The sequence below is a fragment of the Lagenorhynchus albirostris genome, chromosome 15 (genome assembly GCF_949774975.1).
Source record: "Lagenorhynchus albirostris chromosome 15, mLagAlb1.1, whole genome shotgun sequence".
Lineage (NCBI taxonomy): Eukaryota > Metazoa > Chordata > Mammalia > Artiodactyla > Delphinidae > Lagenorhynchus > Lagenorhynchus albirostris.
The window spans coordinates 87,299,957-87,314,565 of NC_083109.1; the positions used below are offsets into that span (position 1 = coordinate 87,299,957).

Genomic DNA, 14,609 nt, shown 5'->3' on the forward strand with positions numbered 1-14,609 from the left:
TAGGCGGTGCCGCTCCGGTGGGCGGGACCGCGTTACCTGGGCGCTGCGTCTGCCGGAAGTCGGCGTCGGCAGCCACGCGCAGGTGGGCGAGGGCGGCGGGTCTGGGGTGTCCTGCTTGGGTACGAGGCCTGCCGGGCAACCGGGGGCGCGCGGGGGGCTTGGCTGTCCTCCCGTCGGCGGCCTGAGGAGGACGCAGGGCCCCGAGCGCCGGCCGCGCCGGACCTCCCCACAGCCCCATGGGTGCCTCCCGCGTGTCCGCGCGACCGGCAGCCCCGAGCCAGTGAGCTCGCCTGGGGTTGGGGGGAGTGGTCCTGATGAGGAAAGGAGACGTTGCTGAGCATGGCGGAGAGAAGTGAAGCGGGGCGGGGCTCCGACCGGGGGAGGGGAGGAGAGCCCTGGGGGAGGGTCCCAGAACTGGTGGGACCTAACCTGGTTTAGGTATTTCACAAGCCCTTCAGGATGCTGAGTCGGAAAATGGCCTGGAGGGGCTAGGGGCGGGGCGGAGGCCAGAGACCAGTTGGAGACTTTCGAATGATCCAGGTGGGAGACGTGGTTGGACCAGGATGCTCGCGGTAGGGGCAGTGAAGATCCACGTCTGGATGTACTTTGGGGGTGGGGCCACCGGGGTTTACTGTGGGATGGACGGGTGTTTGAGAAAGAGGAGTTGTGGGTGACACTACGGTTTTTAACTTGAGCTGAAATACGCATTTCACCAGCTGGTCTTTTATTGAGGGGACAGACCCTGCAGGAAGATCAGGTTTGTGGAGGGTGATGGGGAGTGTGGACTTGACACGTTTTAGTTTGAGACGATGTGTGTGTAGGTGATACACATGAGTTGACAGTGTAGTTGTGCAGTTCAGGGAGAAATGGGGACGTCATCAGCCTATGGTTGGTGTTTAAAGCCACACGACTAGGTGAGATCTCGGGGGAGTGCCGAGCTCAGGGCCCTTCTGTGTCCAGGGGGCGGGGAGGTGAAGAGGTGGGAGGAAAGCGGGAGAGCGTGGTGTGTCTGGGAAGTGGAGCGGAAAGGGCAGAGTCAAGAGGAGGGACCAGCTGTGGCAGATGCTGCTGGGAGGTCAGTTATGTCCAGTCAGTGATGAACAGAGATGAGCAGAGCCGGACTGGAGGTGGTGTAAGTGGTGAGGTCGCATTTTAATCCGGGGTAACTACTGCAGCAGGGGCCTTGGACTTGTGCAGGGGAGAGGGCGTTTTAAAGGGAGGGTGAGGGAGTGGAGGGGGGCGGGGGTGGCACTCTGTAAAGTTGGGAACTGGATAATTACAGTGAGCAGAAGGGGGTCGGTGGTGTGAAACCCTTCGGGGCTTGCTGACCTGGGGGGGCGGTGCTTCGGGAAGTTAGGCTCCTGCCCTCCCACAGGGGTGGGGCTGAGGATGGGGCTGTGTCTTCAGGTGTTGGCTGGATCCTCTTGGTAGCCTTGAGTTTTCTCAGGCAGGAGCTTTTTAGGGGGGCTAGAGTCACTGTAAAGATGTGGCCTTGAGCTGCTAGAAACTTTTCAAGTCTGTACAGGCCCAGGTTGAGGCCTGTTGAAGGAGGGCTTAGAGGGGCCCCGACCAGGCTGTGATCAGAGAGTCTGTCGTTAGCAGACGGGTGTCCTTGGTGGTCGTTGGTGGTTTCAGTAAGAACCATCTGGCCAAGTCAGATGGCAGCCTAATGGGAGAGTGGCTGGAAAGGAGGTAGGGACCGTACCAGTGGACAGCTCCTGAGGGTTTTCCTGCAGAAAGCACCAGAAACGGGGTGGCGAGCACGTGGAATCAGGGTTTTTAGTTGTGGGACCTTGCAGCTGACTCTGTAGAAGGACAGCTGATGGGGAATGGGAATTGCTTAGAGCCATGCGTGCCCCTGGGACCAGAGCGCGGCAGAGGCTCAGCCCTGCGCGGAGCAGGCACGGTTCTGCACTGTCGCACGAGGGCACAGTGGGAGGGTCTGAGGGGAGCTTCTGGAAGCTCAGTGATCAGGAATGAACGGAGGAGGCGAGGATGTGTTGGAGGTCGGAGAGCTTGAGAGGCAAGAGGAAGAGCTGGTCGTCTGGGCGAGTGGCCGGAGTCGGGCCGCGGGGCTTGCTGGGCACCCCTCGAGGCTGGGGCTGTGCCATGTACAGTGAGACCAACCGCATGGCCCCGGGGACTTCCCGGCCAGGCCGGAACCAGAGCTAGAGTTGGGGCTTTGCCAGGCGAGGGGCTGAGAGTGTTTGTAAAGGCACGATTGTAATGATGGGCCGTGGAAATGAAGTTGTGGGAACGGGAACATGAGAGGTGAGGGGCATTGAAACGTGTAGGGTCAGTGGACTGTGGGTCCTGGTGAGGCTGGAGGATCGCTGAGCCCCAGGGCACCGAGGGGGGCCAGCTGGCAAGATGGGAGGTGGGCTCAGTGGGTGGGATGCTTGGTGTTACGGGGTTTAGGCCACAGGAGGGAGGGTGTGGGGTCAGGTAGCAGAAGAGCAGAAGCTGGAGACCGTTCATCCGAGTGGGAACTTTGAATAGTCCTGGGTCAGGGTGGACAGGAGCATGGCCGTGTCCTGGGCGTCTGAGCTGGGGCTCCAGGCACTGATTCCTGTGGATTCCTTCAGGGGGCCTTCCCTGGACCTGCCGGCTCACATCAGAGGTGACTTAGATGCACCGGGTGAGAGGGGATGTTAGGGGCTACGAGTGATACTTTCAGATTTTAAAAAAGATGTTTTCCCTGAGGCTGATTTCTGTTTTAGGTCCTGTGGAGCCCGGGCAGCCTCAGCCTGTGGGTGCTCACTTGTCCTGATCAGTGACTCCAGCCCAGCCTGGCGCTTTGCTGTCTTCCTCCTGTCGGTCTGACCTGGGTTAGCACCTTTCTGCTGGTGAGCTTATTTTGCTTCACTGAACACTTCTGAGCTCACATCTTAAAATGGCTTTTCTTTCTTTCTTTTTTTTGGCTGTGCCACATGGCTTGCGGGATCTTAGTTCCCTGACCAGGGATTGAACCTGCGCTCTTGGCAGTAAGAGCGTGGAGTCCTAACCACTGGACCACCAAGGAATTCCCCCAAATGTCTATTCTTTTATTGTAGAAATTGCTGGAAAGTATAAAGGAAAAAAAGAATACTTATAATTCTACCCCCTAAAATGTTGATGTTTAATGTATTACCTTCTAGTTTTCTCCTTTGTGCATATCTGCATATAATTGTTCTTAAAGACGAGGGTCGTGTTGCACGTACACAGGTTTATAGTCCATCCTTCCACTTTACGTTGTGTCGTGAGCGCCCACTCGAGTGATGGAACAGTTGAGATCACAGTTGTTGATGGGTGTATGGGCCCGTCCCCCGGCACGAAGGAGTCAGCCGTTCCTCGGCCTGCTGCTGGACAATTACAGTGTTTTCCACTTTTTAATATTAGAGGTAGTATCATCCTTTATATCATGTCATTATCATCCTTACATAAATCTCTGTCTGTGATTATTTCATTAGGGTAAGTTCCTTGACATGGAACCACTGGGCCAAAGCACTTGATTAAATGTTATCAAATTACCTTGAGAACGGCTGTACCGATTTATTCTCCATCAGCAGGGCATGATCATGTCCTTTTCATCATCCTCTGGCTAACGCTGAATAATGTAATTTTTAAAAATCTTTGTAAAAGACATTTGATCTGTCAAATTAACTAAGTGATGTGTGCATGTGGCTAAGAAACTCAGTGGTCCTGGAACTTACCACAAACCAGCAGGCAGACTGCTCCTCAGAGGCGAGCACAGTTTCATCTTTCCACTGTTTCTACTGGAATTACTTCCATATTTCTGAATAATAGGGAAATTGGGTGACTTTTTTGGATTTACCAATTTTAGGCCCAATCTGTTGATTTCCCCTGAGACGTGTGCCTCCGTGACCTCACCTGTGTGCCCGCCTCGTCAGTCACAAGAAGTACACGAGCTAACACGTGGAAAGCACCAGGAACAGGGCCTGGCACACGGGAAGCTCTCAGTCAAGGCCAGTTTTAGTGATGGTTATGATGCCGACCAGCTCTAATTCCTGCCCCCCAGGTCCTCCTGACCACCAGGTACAGGGAAATCTTAAGTTGGTGTTGCTCATAGAAGTTAACCTGAGTCACTGGGATTTTTGCAGAAAGGCCGGTAAGGAAAGAAAACACAATAAAGGTCTCGATGCTGTGACACAGCAACGCCAGGCCACCCATGACGGCGAGTGGACAGAGTGAGGACGGCGAGGTCCCAACAGGCCGGGGGACGCAAGGAACGCCTTTGACGGCGTATGTACATTCGCTGAAGTGGTGGTGGTAGGAAACTGTATTTTTCGCTGTTTATTTTTACAAACAGTATTGGGGCATTATGTGTGTTAATTTACAGCAAATAATTTGGGATTAGAGGGTTTTTTTTGTTTTTTGTTTTTTTTTTTTTAGCGGTACGCGGGCCTCTCACTGTTGTGGCCTCTCCCGTTGTGGAGCACAGGCTCTGGACGCGCAGGCTCAGCGGCCATGGCTCACGGGCCCAGCCGCTCCACGGCATGTGGGATCTTCCCGGACCGGGGCACGAACCCGCGTCCCCTACATCGGCAGGCGGACTCTCAACCACTGTGCCACTAATGAAGCCCTAGAGGGGTTTTTTAAAAGTATATTCACAGGGTGTGCAACCATTACCACAAGCTAATTTTAGAACATGTTTCTTTTCCCAGAAGAAACCTGGTACCAACCAGTCACTGCCACTCCTCCCCTTGCCCAGCCCTAAGCAAACACTAATCTGCTTCTGCCTCTGTAATTTGCTTATTCTGAACATTTCATATAAATGAAATTATACAGTCTGTAATATTTTGTGACTGGCTTCTCTCCCTTAGTGTGTTTTCAAAACGGTTCATCCATGTTGTAGCAGGTGTCAGTGCTTCCTTCCTTTTTGGCTGAATAATCTGTTGTGTGGATAGAATTCAGTTGTTCATCAGTTGATAGACATTTAGATTGTTTCCCCCTTATGGGTGTTATGACTTACACTGCTGAGAACAACCAAGTTCAGAGTTTATGTGGATCTGTTCATTTCACTGATTATTTACATCTGTAGGTAGTACTGCGTCACATAACTGTTTGACTTCTTTTTTAAAAAGATATTTATTTATTTATTTGGTTGTGCTGGGTCTTAGTTGTGGCAGGTGGGCTCCTTAGTTGTGGCATGCAAACTCTTAGTTGCATCATGCACGTGGGATCTAGTTCTCTGACCGGGGATTGAACCCAGGCCCCCTGCATTGGGAGCGTGGAATGTTATCCACGGCGCCACCAGGGAAGTCCCAACTGTTTGACCTTTTGAGGAACTGCCAGACTGTTCTGCAAAGTGGCCGCACCGTATTCTGTCCCACCCGCAGTGATGAGCGCTCCAATTCCTCCACATTTTCACCAACGTTCCCTATTATGTGTCTGATTTCAGCCATTCTCGTGTGTGTGAAGTGTGTCATTTGACTTGCGTTTCCCTAATGAGGACCAATGTTGAGCTCCTTCATGGCTTCCTGGCCATTTGTATCTCTTCTTTGCGGAATTGTCTGTTCAAGTCCTTTGTCCATTTTTTGTAAATTTTTAATTTATTTTTAAAGATTTATTTGTTTTTATTTATTTATTTTTGGCTGTGTCGGGTCTTTAGTCCTGGCACACGGGATCTTCCTTGAGGCATGCGGGATCTTTTCTTGCAGTATGTGGGCTCTTCACTGCGGTGCATGGGCTTCTCTCTAGTTGTGGTGCTCTGGCTTCTCTCTAGTTGTGGCATGCGGATTTTCTCTCTCTAGTTGTGGCGCGCAGGCTCTAGGGCGCGTGGGCTCTGTAGCTGTGGCACGCGGGTTCCAGAGCGCATGGGCTCTGTACTTTGCGGCACGCAGGCTCTCTAGTTGGGGCACGGGAGCTCAGTAGTTGTGGCACGCGGGCTTAGTTGCCCCACAGCATGTGGGATCTTAGTTCCCTGACCAGGGCTTGAACCCACGTCTCCTGTGTCGTAAGGCAGATTTTTTGCCACTGGGCCACCAGGGAAGTCCCTGTCCATTTTTAAAGTGAGTTGTTGGCCTTTTTTGTTGAGTTATGGGTTCCTCATACATTCTAGATACAAGTCTCATGTCAGATACGACTTGCAAACATTTTCTCCACTCCTGTTGATTGTCTTTTTACTTTCTTGCTGGCATCACTTATAGCACAAAATTTTCAATTTTCATAAATCCAATTTATCTTTTTTTCTTCTCCTTATGTTTCTGGTGTCGTAATGAAGAAACTGTTGCCTAATCCAAGGTCATAAAGATTTACTCCTATGTTTTCTAAGAGTTTTATAGCTTTAGCTCTACATTTAGGTTTTTGCTCCATTTTGAATAATTCTTCTGTGTAGTGTGAGGTAGGGGGTCCAGTTTCATTCTTCTGCATGTGAATATCCAACTGTCCTAGCACCACCTGTTAAAAAGACTGTTCTTCCCCATTGAATTGTTGTGGCCCCCTTGTTGAAGACCAGCTGACCGTAAATGTAAGGAAATGTCTTTCCTACAACAAACACTCCTTGTCTCAAAGGTATGAATCACTGTCTCTTGGGACTAAAAAAGAAAGCTTTTTTTTTTTTTTTTTTTTTTAAGTATGTGGGCCTCTCACTGTTGTGGCCTCTCCCGTTGCAGGGTACAGGCTCCAGATGCACAGGCTCAGCGGCCGTGGCTCACGGGCCCAGCCGTTCCGCGGCATGTGGGATCTTCCCGGACCAGGGCACGAACCCGTGTCCCCTGCATCAGCAGGCGGACTGTCAACCACTGCGCCACCAGGGAAGCCCAAAAGCTTTTTATAATATGGAAAAGTTTCTCCCCCTTTTTAGCAAATAGACTTAGTGATTAAACTTTATTTATTTATTTATTTATTTATGGCTGCGTTGGGTCTTCGTTGCTGCGCGTGGGCTTTCTCTAGTTGCAGCGAGCGGGGGCTACTCTTCGTTGTGGTGCATGGGCTTCTCACTGCGGTGGCTTCTCTTGCTGTGGAGCACGGGCTCTAGTTGCGCAGGCTTCAGCAGTTGTGGCACATGGGCTCAGTAGTTGTGGCTCGCGGTTCTAGAGCGCAGGCTCAGTAGTTGTGGTGCATGGGCTTAGTTGCTCCGCGGCATGTGGGATTTTCCCAGACCAGGGCTCGAACCCATGTCCCCTGCATTGGCGGGTGGACTCTTAAGTACTGCGCCACCAGGGAAGCCCCCTGATTAAACTTTTTAACGATAACTCTCAGAATGAATGTAGATTTAACTTTTATGGTAACCGGTGTGTAAATATTTGCTAAACTTTTCTTACTCTCCAACAAGGTAATTGGCTGGCAGAGCCCTTTGTCTTTTCAGAACCCTGTGTCAACAGTCTAATTCTTTCAAGATTTCTTATTACACTGCTAATTGAAGCTTGCAGCCTCTGGCTTGGGATACTTTCTTAAGATAAGGCTTAATTAAAGACCTTGGGCGCCTGGCAGTTTTCTGATTGCACAGTAGTGATATTCCTTCGGTGTGCTGTAATCAGTCATGGCCCCAAAGGGGGCAGAGGGGCCCTTCACCCTGGCTCCGTGTCCTTTCCGCCGTGGCCCTGTGATTGCCTGGCTTGGTTTGTGGTGCAGCTTGATACGCTGGTTCACCTTACACGTTCCTTGCTCCAGACGGGAATCTTAAGGCAGTCTGGCTCTTTTTTATAGAGAGTGGTATTTAGAACTCAAATCTGGGTTCTGGGCCCTTTCCGCTATGATCACCCTTTTCATAATCACCGTTTCCCATAGCCCTTTCCTTCATTCCTTTTTTTTTTTGCCTAGCATCATTCTCGTTTTCTGACATGTTTGTCTCCCCCATCAGAATGTGAGCTGCATGTGGGTGGGCACTCTGGACCGCGTGGTCCAGCCTGGAGCCGCTCCTGCACGTGGCCAGCACTCTGCGGTGGAGACGGTGACCGACAAGTGACGAAGTGCAGGGGCCTGTGGGGTGGGGCTGCTGGTGACTTGAGCGCGCTTCCCCTCCCCCCCATGTTGATGTCATTTGTCCGTCTGTCCCTGTGGAAAGTTTTGCTTTGGGGGAAGTTAAGGTCTCAGTAAGTGGTTCAGTGAGACTGATGCCTGGGTGAGAGACCTGAGGGCAGGCAGCTCTGCTCCGGACGCCCCTCCTCCACCTGCGGACCTTGCTCCTCGGGACGCTACCTGGCCCGGGGCCTCCTCCAGCTCTTCACACGCTGCCTCCTCTGTCTGCCTCTGGCCCCTCAGAGGCCCCTGAGCTGCCGCTCCCGTGGCTGCCAGCCTCGGGGGCGCCTGCTCACTCAACCCGGTTCTCCTTTCTCGGCAGTGTTTATCTCTGTGTGAAAGCGCTGGCTCGTTCACTTAAATAGGTCTGGATCTCACGCCAGAAGGAGGCTTCCCGAGATGAAGGCTCTTCCTTCCCTTGCTGTTTGCTCTGTGTCCAGCGTGCAGCAGTGCCTGGCACGGAACTGGCTCTCGATAAACACTTGTGGAGTGAATGAGCTGCATTTTCGAGCATTTGTGGATGGAGTCCACAATGAATTCTGGTGTCAGAGGAAGAAGGTACTGGGTTTGTGTGTCCGTTCCCATGCAGACAGCCTGGGACAGCGTGTCCGAAGTGAAAACACCTGTATTATAGCGACATGAGCGTGAATGTTGTGGGTGCGTGTAACATACATGTTACATGCTTGTGTCTGTATAATACATACAGTACACATACATGCAGATGAAGCCAGTGGAGTGACTTTAGGATAAATAAAACAAAATACATTCTTGTAACTTGTTAGAATAAAAGCTGATACTAGCAGCCCTTGTAGATAGAGTTTTAAAGGACTAGTATTAAAAAAATGAGACTGAGCTGTGGGTGTGGGGGAGTCCCTCGCAGTCCCGTCCCGAGACAGAAAAGGAGAGCTTTGGCTTATGTCCTTCAGACATTTGCCTGTAAGTACGTGCATAACTTTCTCTGTTGTTATTTTCTTAAACAAACACAAAAGTGTGATACTGCTCGTCGTGTTCTGTTCCATCCTGTACATGTAGCGCTGCCTCATTGATCTCAGTTATTGAGTGATATTCCTTTTCCAGGTTTATGCTGACTTACTCACCCCCAGCTTGATTGACGTGTGACGAGAAGCGCGTGCGCGCGCGTATGTGTGTGTGTGTGTGTGTGTGTGTGGCTTGTACGAGCTGGCCATGGCCTCTGTGCCAAAGCGCCTTCTACCCTGCACCTCGGGGTGCTCACGCTGTAGCTGCTGGGACTCCGAAACTTTCCTGTGTTTTCAGCTCCTTTTGGGCTCCATCCAAAGGGGCGGGGTGGGGAGGATCCGGTCAGTTCCCACGTCCCCCTCGGGGTGGGCCTGGGGCCCTGCGGGCGGCCTCCCCCCATCCCCAGCCCTCATGACGCCCCTCGGAGGTCCCCGCAGCCAGTGACCCTCGGGTGGAGGCCTCTCCCCCGACCCCTGCCTAGTTTCTGGTGCCGTGACCGTTTCCCTTGGCTCCCATCATCCGGCCCCACAGGGGAAGCTGGGTTTGCAGTTCATGTTCACGGGCGTTCTTCTGTCCTTGTGCGTGGAGTTCTAGATACTGCTGTGCTTGAGGAGGGAGATATAATCAGAGCCTCCTGGACCTGTGTCACTCCTTCAATGCGGCCCCGGTTGGGGCTGCTTCCACCGTCCAAGGAGGCCACCCCAGACTCATCATGGCCACCTCCAGCCACAGGTGACCGAGGGCCTAGTGACTGCATGGTGGTCACTGCCAGCCCGTGTGGGGCTGCAGCATCCCTAGTTGATGGGGAAGTGAGTTACTCCATAATAGTAGAAAATGAAAATAATCCCAGATAGTCATCAATTAGGGAATAGACAAATGCTCGCAGTTTTCACTTTTGGAAAATTTGGATACTGTCACTAAAAATGCTATTTCTTTTCCTCTTTTTTTTGGTGAGGGGGCCTGCACTGCGTGGCATGCAGGGTCTTAGTTCCCCGACCAGGGATCAAACCCGTACCCCCTGCAGTGGAAGCGTGGAGTCCCAACCACTGGACCGCTATGGAAGTCCCTTCTTTTACTCTTAAAAGCTTATGTTCATGTTGAGTTAGAAACAGAGTATATAATCTGTGTGTGATGGCAGCTGTGTTAAATAAAACACTCAGAAGAAAGACAGGAAATCCACCACAATGGTTAAGTTGTCCACAGGTGATGAAACGAGAGCTGGAATTTGTAACAGTGACTGTATGTTTCCCACACTTTCTGAAATAGCTTTGTATCTTTTATAATGCCCTCCCCTCTCTGTTAATTGAGAATTTTTATTTCCTGTGTCTTTATAGTTGACTTTCTCTGTTGCAGGATGGCAAAACAGAAGAGAAAAGATAGCCAAGTGACAAAGAAAAAGAACAAAAAACTGAAGAAGGCGGTAGCAAGAGAGATGCCTCTGGCACCTGCGGCCCCGCCGGGCACTGAGGGGGCCCCAGCCGAGGTAGGTGACGTGGGCGCGCTGGCCTCGCCTTGTTTCTGGACCTGGAGGGGGACTCAGTGGTCACGTGGCAGGCGTCAGGGGGTGGACAGGCCCCCATGGACATGCCCAGTGCCTTTTAGAGGCAGTTGTAGGGCAAATAAGACTTGCAGTAAACTGTAGGTTGGAACCGCACAACGGCCATTCTTCAGCTACCAGACCTCAGGTTGCTGTTGGTGTCCCAGGTGTGACAGGGTTTCGATGGCATGGTGGCCCGGTGGAGGCCTCTGTTGGCCTGGCCGCAGCCGGGCCTTTGAGCCTGTCAGACAAGGGAGGGCCCTTCACATGGCGCTGCATGGGCCGTGGCCTGGGGTCTGTATTTACGAGATCACAGCTAAAAGTGGTCAGGCTCCACCACAGAAACACGTGTCTACGTTTGAATTTGTTTGCTGTTACCTCTCAGGTTCTGAGTGTTCATGTTTTTCTTCTGTATTGAGCTGACTCTGCAATTCCTAGTGTGTAGTTGATCAAAACGGCATAAGATGTTACAAATCTTGACAAGTTATTCAACATGAAGTAAAAGTTGGTGGGCGACTCATGTCACGAGGGGCGGCTTTGCTGGGCCCTGAGCGGTGGGTGAAGGTGCCGACCGTGCATGAGGCTTGCCTGGTGTGGCCTCGAGCCCACATCCCACGTGAGCGCCCGGTGACCCTGTGCTCATCCTTGGTCCACGGGGAGGGAAGTGTCGTCGGAGCCGCGCCGCATAGCTTGTCGAGTGACTTGGGGCCCTTGTCAGACTTGCCTGTGAGTATCTACCATTAATCGGCGACTAGATCAGGTCCTCGTTTGGGTCTTTCTGAAAGGAAGCGATGGAAATCCCCTGACAGGATGGGTGGTGTGTGGCTGGTGGGTTTCATCTCTCTTTTTTTGTTTTTTGGCTGCGTTTGGTCTCTGTTGCTGCACGCGGGCTTTCTCTAGTTGCGGCGAGCGGGGGCTGCTCTGTTGTGGTGCGCGGGCTTCTCATGGCGGTCGGTGGCTTCTCTTGCTATGGAGCACGGGCTCTAGGCACGTGGGCTTCAGTAGTTGTGGCTCACGGGCTCTAGGCGCGCGGGTTTCAGTAGTTGTGGCTCACGGGCTCTAGGTGCACGGGCTTCAGTAGTTGTGGCTCACGGGCTGTAGGTGCGTGGGCTTCAGTAGTTGTGGCTCATGGGCTCTAGGTTCACGGGCTTCAGTAGCTGTGGCTCACAGGCTCAGTAGCTGTGGCTCACGGGCTTAGTGGCTCCTCAGCATGTGGGATCTTCCCAGACCAGGGCTCGAACCCATGTCCCCTGCACTGGCAGGTGGATTCTTAACCACTGCACCATCAGGGAAGTCCCGGTTTGGTCACTCCTATGCCCTAGTGTTTCCAGCTCTGCCTTTGTTTCAAGCCTGGGCCGTGCACGCTGCTGAGACTCGGGGCGCATGTACCCCCTTCATATAGCAGAGGGGCTGGGGCAGGAGGGCCTGCCCGTTGGCCAGCACCTCCTCGACTGCAGGCCCAGCCGGGCCCTGGGGTGGATCCCAGGCCACTGTGCTGCGGGCTCCGTGCAGGACTGCTGGTCCGACCCCCAGGACACCGGCTGGCTGGGCAGTTCTGTGCCAGGGGGACGCGTGACGGCACTTTTCCTCTGTGGTGGGCGGGCAGGTGCAGGGCCTGTGCCGACAGAGAGCGGCTCCACTGGGTCCGGGGTCGTCTCCCAGCTGCCACCTCTGGGTGTCGGGGAGGAAGCCAGGCCAGCACTCAGGCCCGTCCTGGGTGCCCCTTTCTCTGCCTTCTCTCCGGCTGAGAACCGCAGGTCTGGCGCCACCCGAGCCCGGGCGCCTCTCCCTGCACAGAAGGCCCGCGCTTACAGGACCCAGGTCAGCCAGCCGGGCCGCATCGCTGGCCCCCACGTCCTGCTCTCACCCGGGCTCGTAGCCAGTCCCATGTCCCCTGGGCCCCTTCTCGTCGTCCTCGCCTTCTGTGCCACTGGAGCCCCAGTTTTGTCAGGCCTTTTTGGTTTCTAGACCCTAGAGGGAAACTGTTTTTTTAGAGCTATTCCAGTTCCCATTCGGTGGTCTGGCCCCCAATCCCTGCAGAACCTCCAGTACATGTGAATTTCTTGGGCCTTTCCTGGACAGTTTCCTACTTTTTCTAGACTCCTCCAATTTCTTTAAAACAAACTCTAAGTGACTCCAAGTGACAAGTCCTGGTGACCTGTAATTTTGTTATAAATCTCTAGCCTTCTGAGTGGTCTCTGCTTGCCGGCTACTGGTCACTGGCAGGACCCCCCAGACTGTGTGGGTTTATGATAAGTAATGGCAGAGCTTAAAGGTTCTGCCTGAGATGGGTAATGATTCTTAAATTCAGGCAATTTTTTAAAAAGTGATTTTTTTTTTTTTGTTATTTGAGTACATGTTGATTAAAAGAAATTTGGAAAACAAAAGCAGGAAGAAGAATTTGGGTATGTTTCCTTCCAGTGTCTCTTGCTGCCTCGGTTTCTGGTTGGTTGGTTAGTAACTTGTGCACATGGTCCCCATGGGGTCTGTGCTCTGCCGCTTCGCCTTGGCCCCCAGGGGTGCTGGGGGAGCTCGGGTGGGTCCCTGCGCGGTCAGTGCTGGACTCGGGGCTGGTGTCCTGAGGAAATGGAGACTGTGCTTCCTCGAGACCACATCCTGGTCTCTGCTCATCAAAATCCTCTTCACCCGCTCTCTCTCCGGTTCTCGGTTCTCGTGGGAAGCTGAGGAGCTGCTGTGTTAGGCCTTTTTAAAGGAGGGACCCTTCCGTCTGCAGAGGGTGGGTGGCCAGAGCCTGGAGAGAGCGTTCCCGTCGCTGGGAGCCCATGGAAAAGTACTGCACCGTCCCCGCCCCAGCTCCTGCGCCAACCCCCGCAAGGAGCCCCAAGGAGCCTCTGCCCCCTCTTGGGCCATGGTGCTGTCCTCCCGGAAATGCCCGTCCAGGGACCCTCAGGTCCCTGTGCAGTCACTTCCCACAGCCCAGGCCCTGAGCCTGCGCCAGGAGGGCTGAAGGATCCCCCAGGGGGGATGCTTCACGCACTGGGAGCCCCACGGGGGTGGGGGGGCTCGGCGGGGGGGGCCCCATCCCTCTCCTGTCCTGTCCAGTCCCCGCTGCCCTGGTGCCCTTGTCCACAGTGTGTGACATCTGTGTGGCTGAGCCCCCCGTCCACCTCTTGCCCCTGCCGTTGACCCGAGGCGCGTGGGCTGGGACGGTGGAGGAGGGGTGGCCTGTGGTGCCGCCGAGGCGGGGACAAGTCCTCCCGGCGCTGGTTCTGTGGTGCCGGCTGCTGCTCCCGGGAGGCCCTGCCCCGCGCCTGTCCTCTTCCCTGTCCTGCTGGAGGGGCTTGCGAGGTGGGGGGTTCGAGGGTCTTCCCTCTTCCGAGGGTGGTGCTCGAGCACAGGGTTCTCGGAGTTGGCCCATGTCTGCCCGTCTGGTAGCTTCTTAACCCTCCCCGTGAGCTGGGCTTAGGGCTGGGCAGATGGGGTCCGGTTCTGTCTTCACGTCCCTGGGCCCCTTCCAGAGGAGGCTCCGGCTTGACAGGGTCGGGCGGACTGGTCTAGCGAGCACGGCTGTGTGGTGGTGAGGGGTCTGCAGGCCTCAGCCCCCCCACCCTGCCCTCCCTGGGGAGGTACCGCCCCAGATGCTGAGCCGGTCCTGTGGGGTGGGGAGACACACCAGAGCAGCGGTCACCCTTGGAGCCAGTGACTGCCGCCTTGGACGGGCACCTAGGCTGAGCTGGCTGCCTCCTGCTGCTGTAAATACACTCAGGCTGTCTGCAGATTGGGGGGGGCGGAGTGGGGGGATCTTGGGGGGTGTGAAGGGAGCTTGGGGGGAGTGGGGGGGAGCTGGGGGGAGTGGGGGAGCTGGGGGTGTGTGTGGGGAGCTGGGGGGAGTGGGGGGATCTGGGGGTGTGGGGGGAGCTGGGGGAGTGGGGAGCTGGGGGGTGTGTGTGGGAGCTGGGGGGAGTAGGGGGAGTGGGGGAGCTGGGGGGAGTGGGGGGAGCTGGGGGTGGAGCGGGGGGGGGAGTGGGGGGAGCCAGGGGCTGGTTAGCTCAGCTCTTGGCTCCGGGTCTCGCTAAGAAGAACCTCTCATGTCTGCAAAGCACGCTTCCGTTCACAGAAGCACTTTGACCTTGGGTTCTGGCAGCCCTGAGATGCTAGGGGCGGAGGTGTT

At 54.3% G+C, this 14,609-nt stretch overlaps 1 protein-coding gene across 6 annotated transcripts in view; it reads left to right on the plus strand.

Moving 5' to 3' along the window:
- The window catches only part of C15H7orf50 (chromosome 15 C7orf50 homolog), a 97,091-nt gene continuing 82,482 nt past the window's right edge, over positions 1–14,609 (plus strand). The window contains exons 1-3 of one of the 6 annotated variants that reach the window (XM_060123957.1): positions 63–82; positions 2,721–2,846; positions 10,294–10,423. Coding sequence is in view for 5 of the 6 variants with exons in the window: in XM_060123956.1 (XP_059979939.1) it covers positions 8,456–8,520; positions 10,294–10,423 (195 nt within the window). In the remaining variant the exon portion in view is untranslated. Of the gene's footprint in view, positions 83–516; positions 573–2,720; positions 2,847–8,413; positions 8,521–10,293; positions 10,424–14,609 lie in introns of those variants that run through there. The other 5 variants (XM_060123954.1, XM_060123955.1, XM_060123953.1 and 2 more) reach the window with 5 other exon arrangements.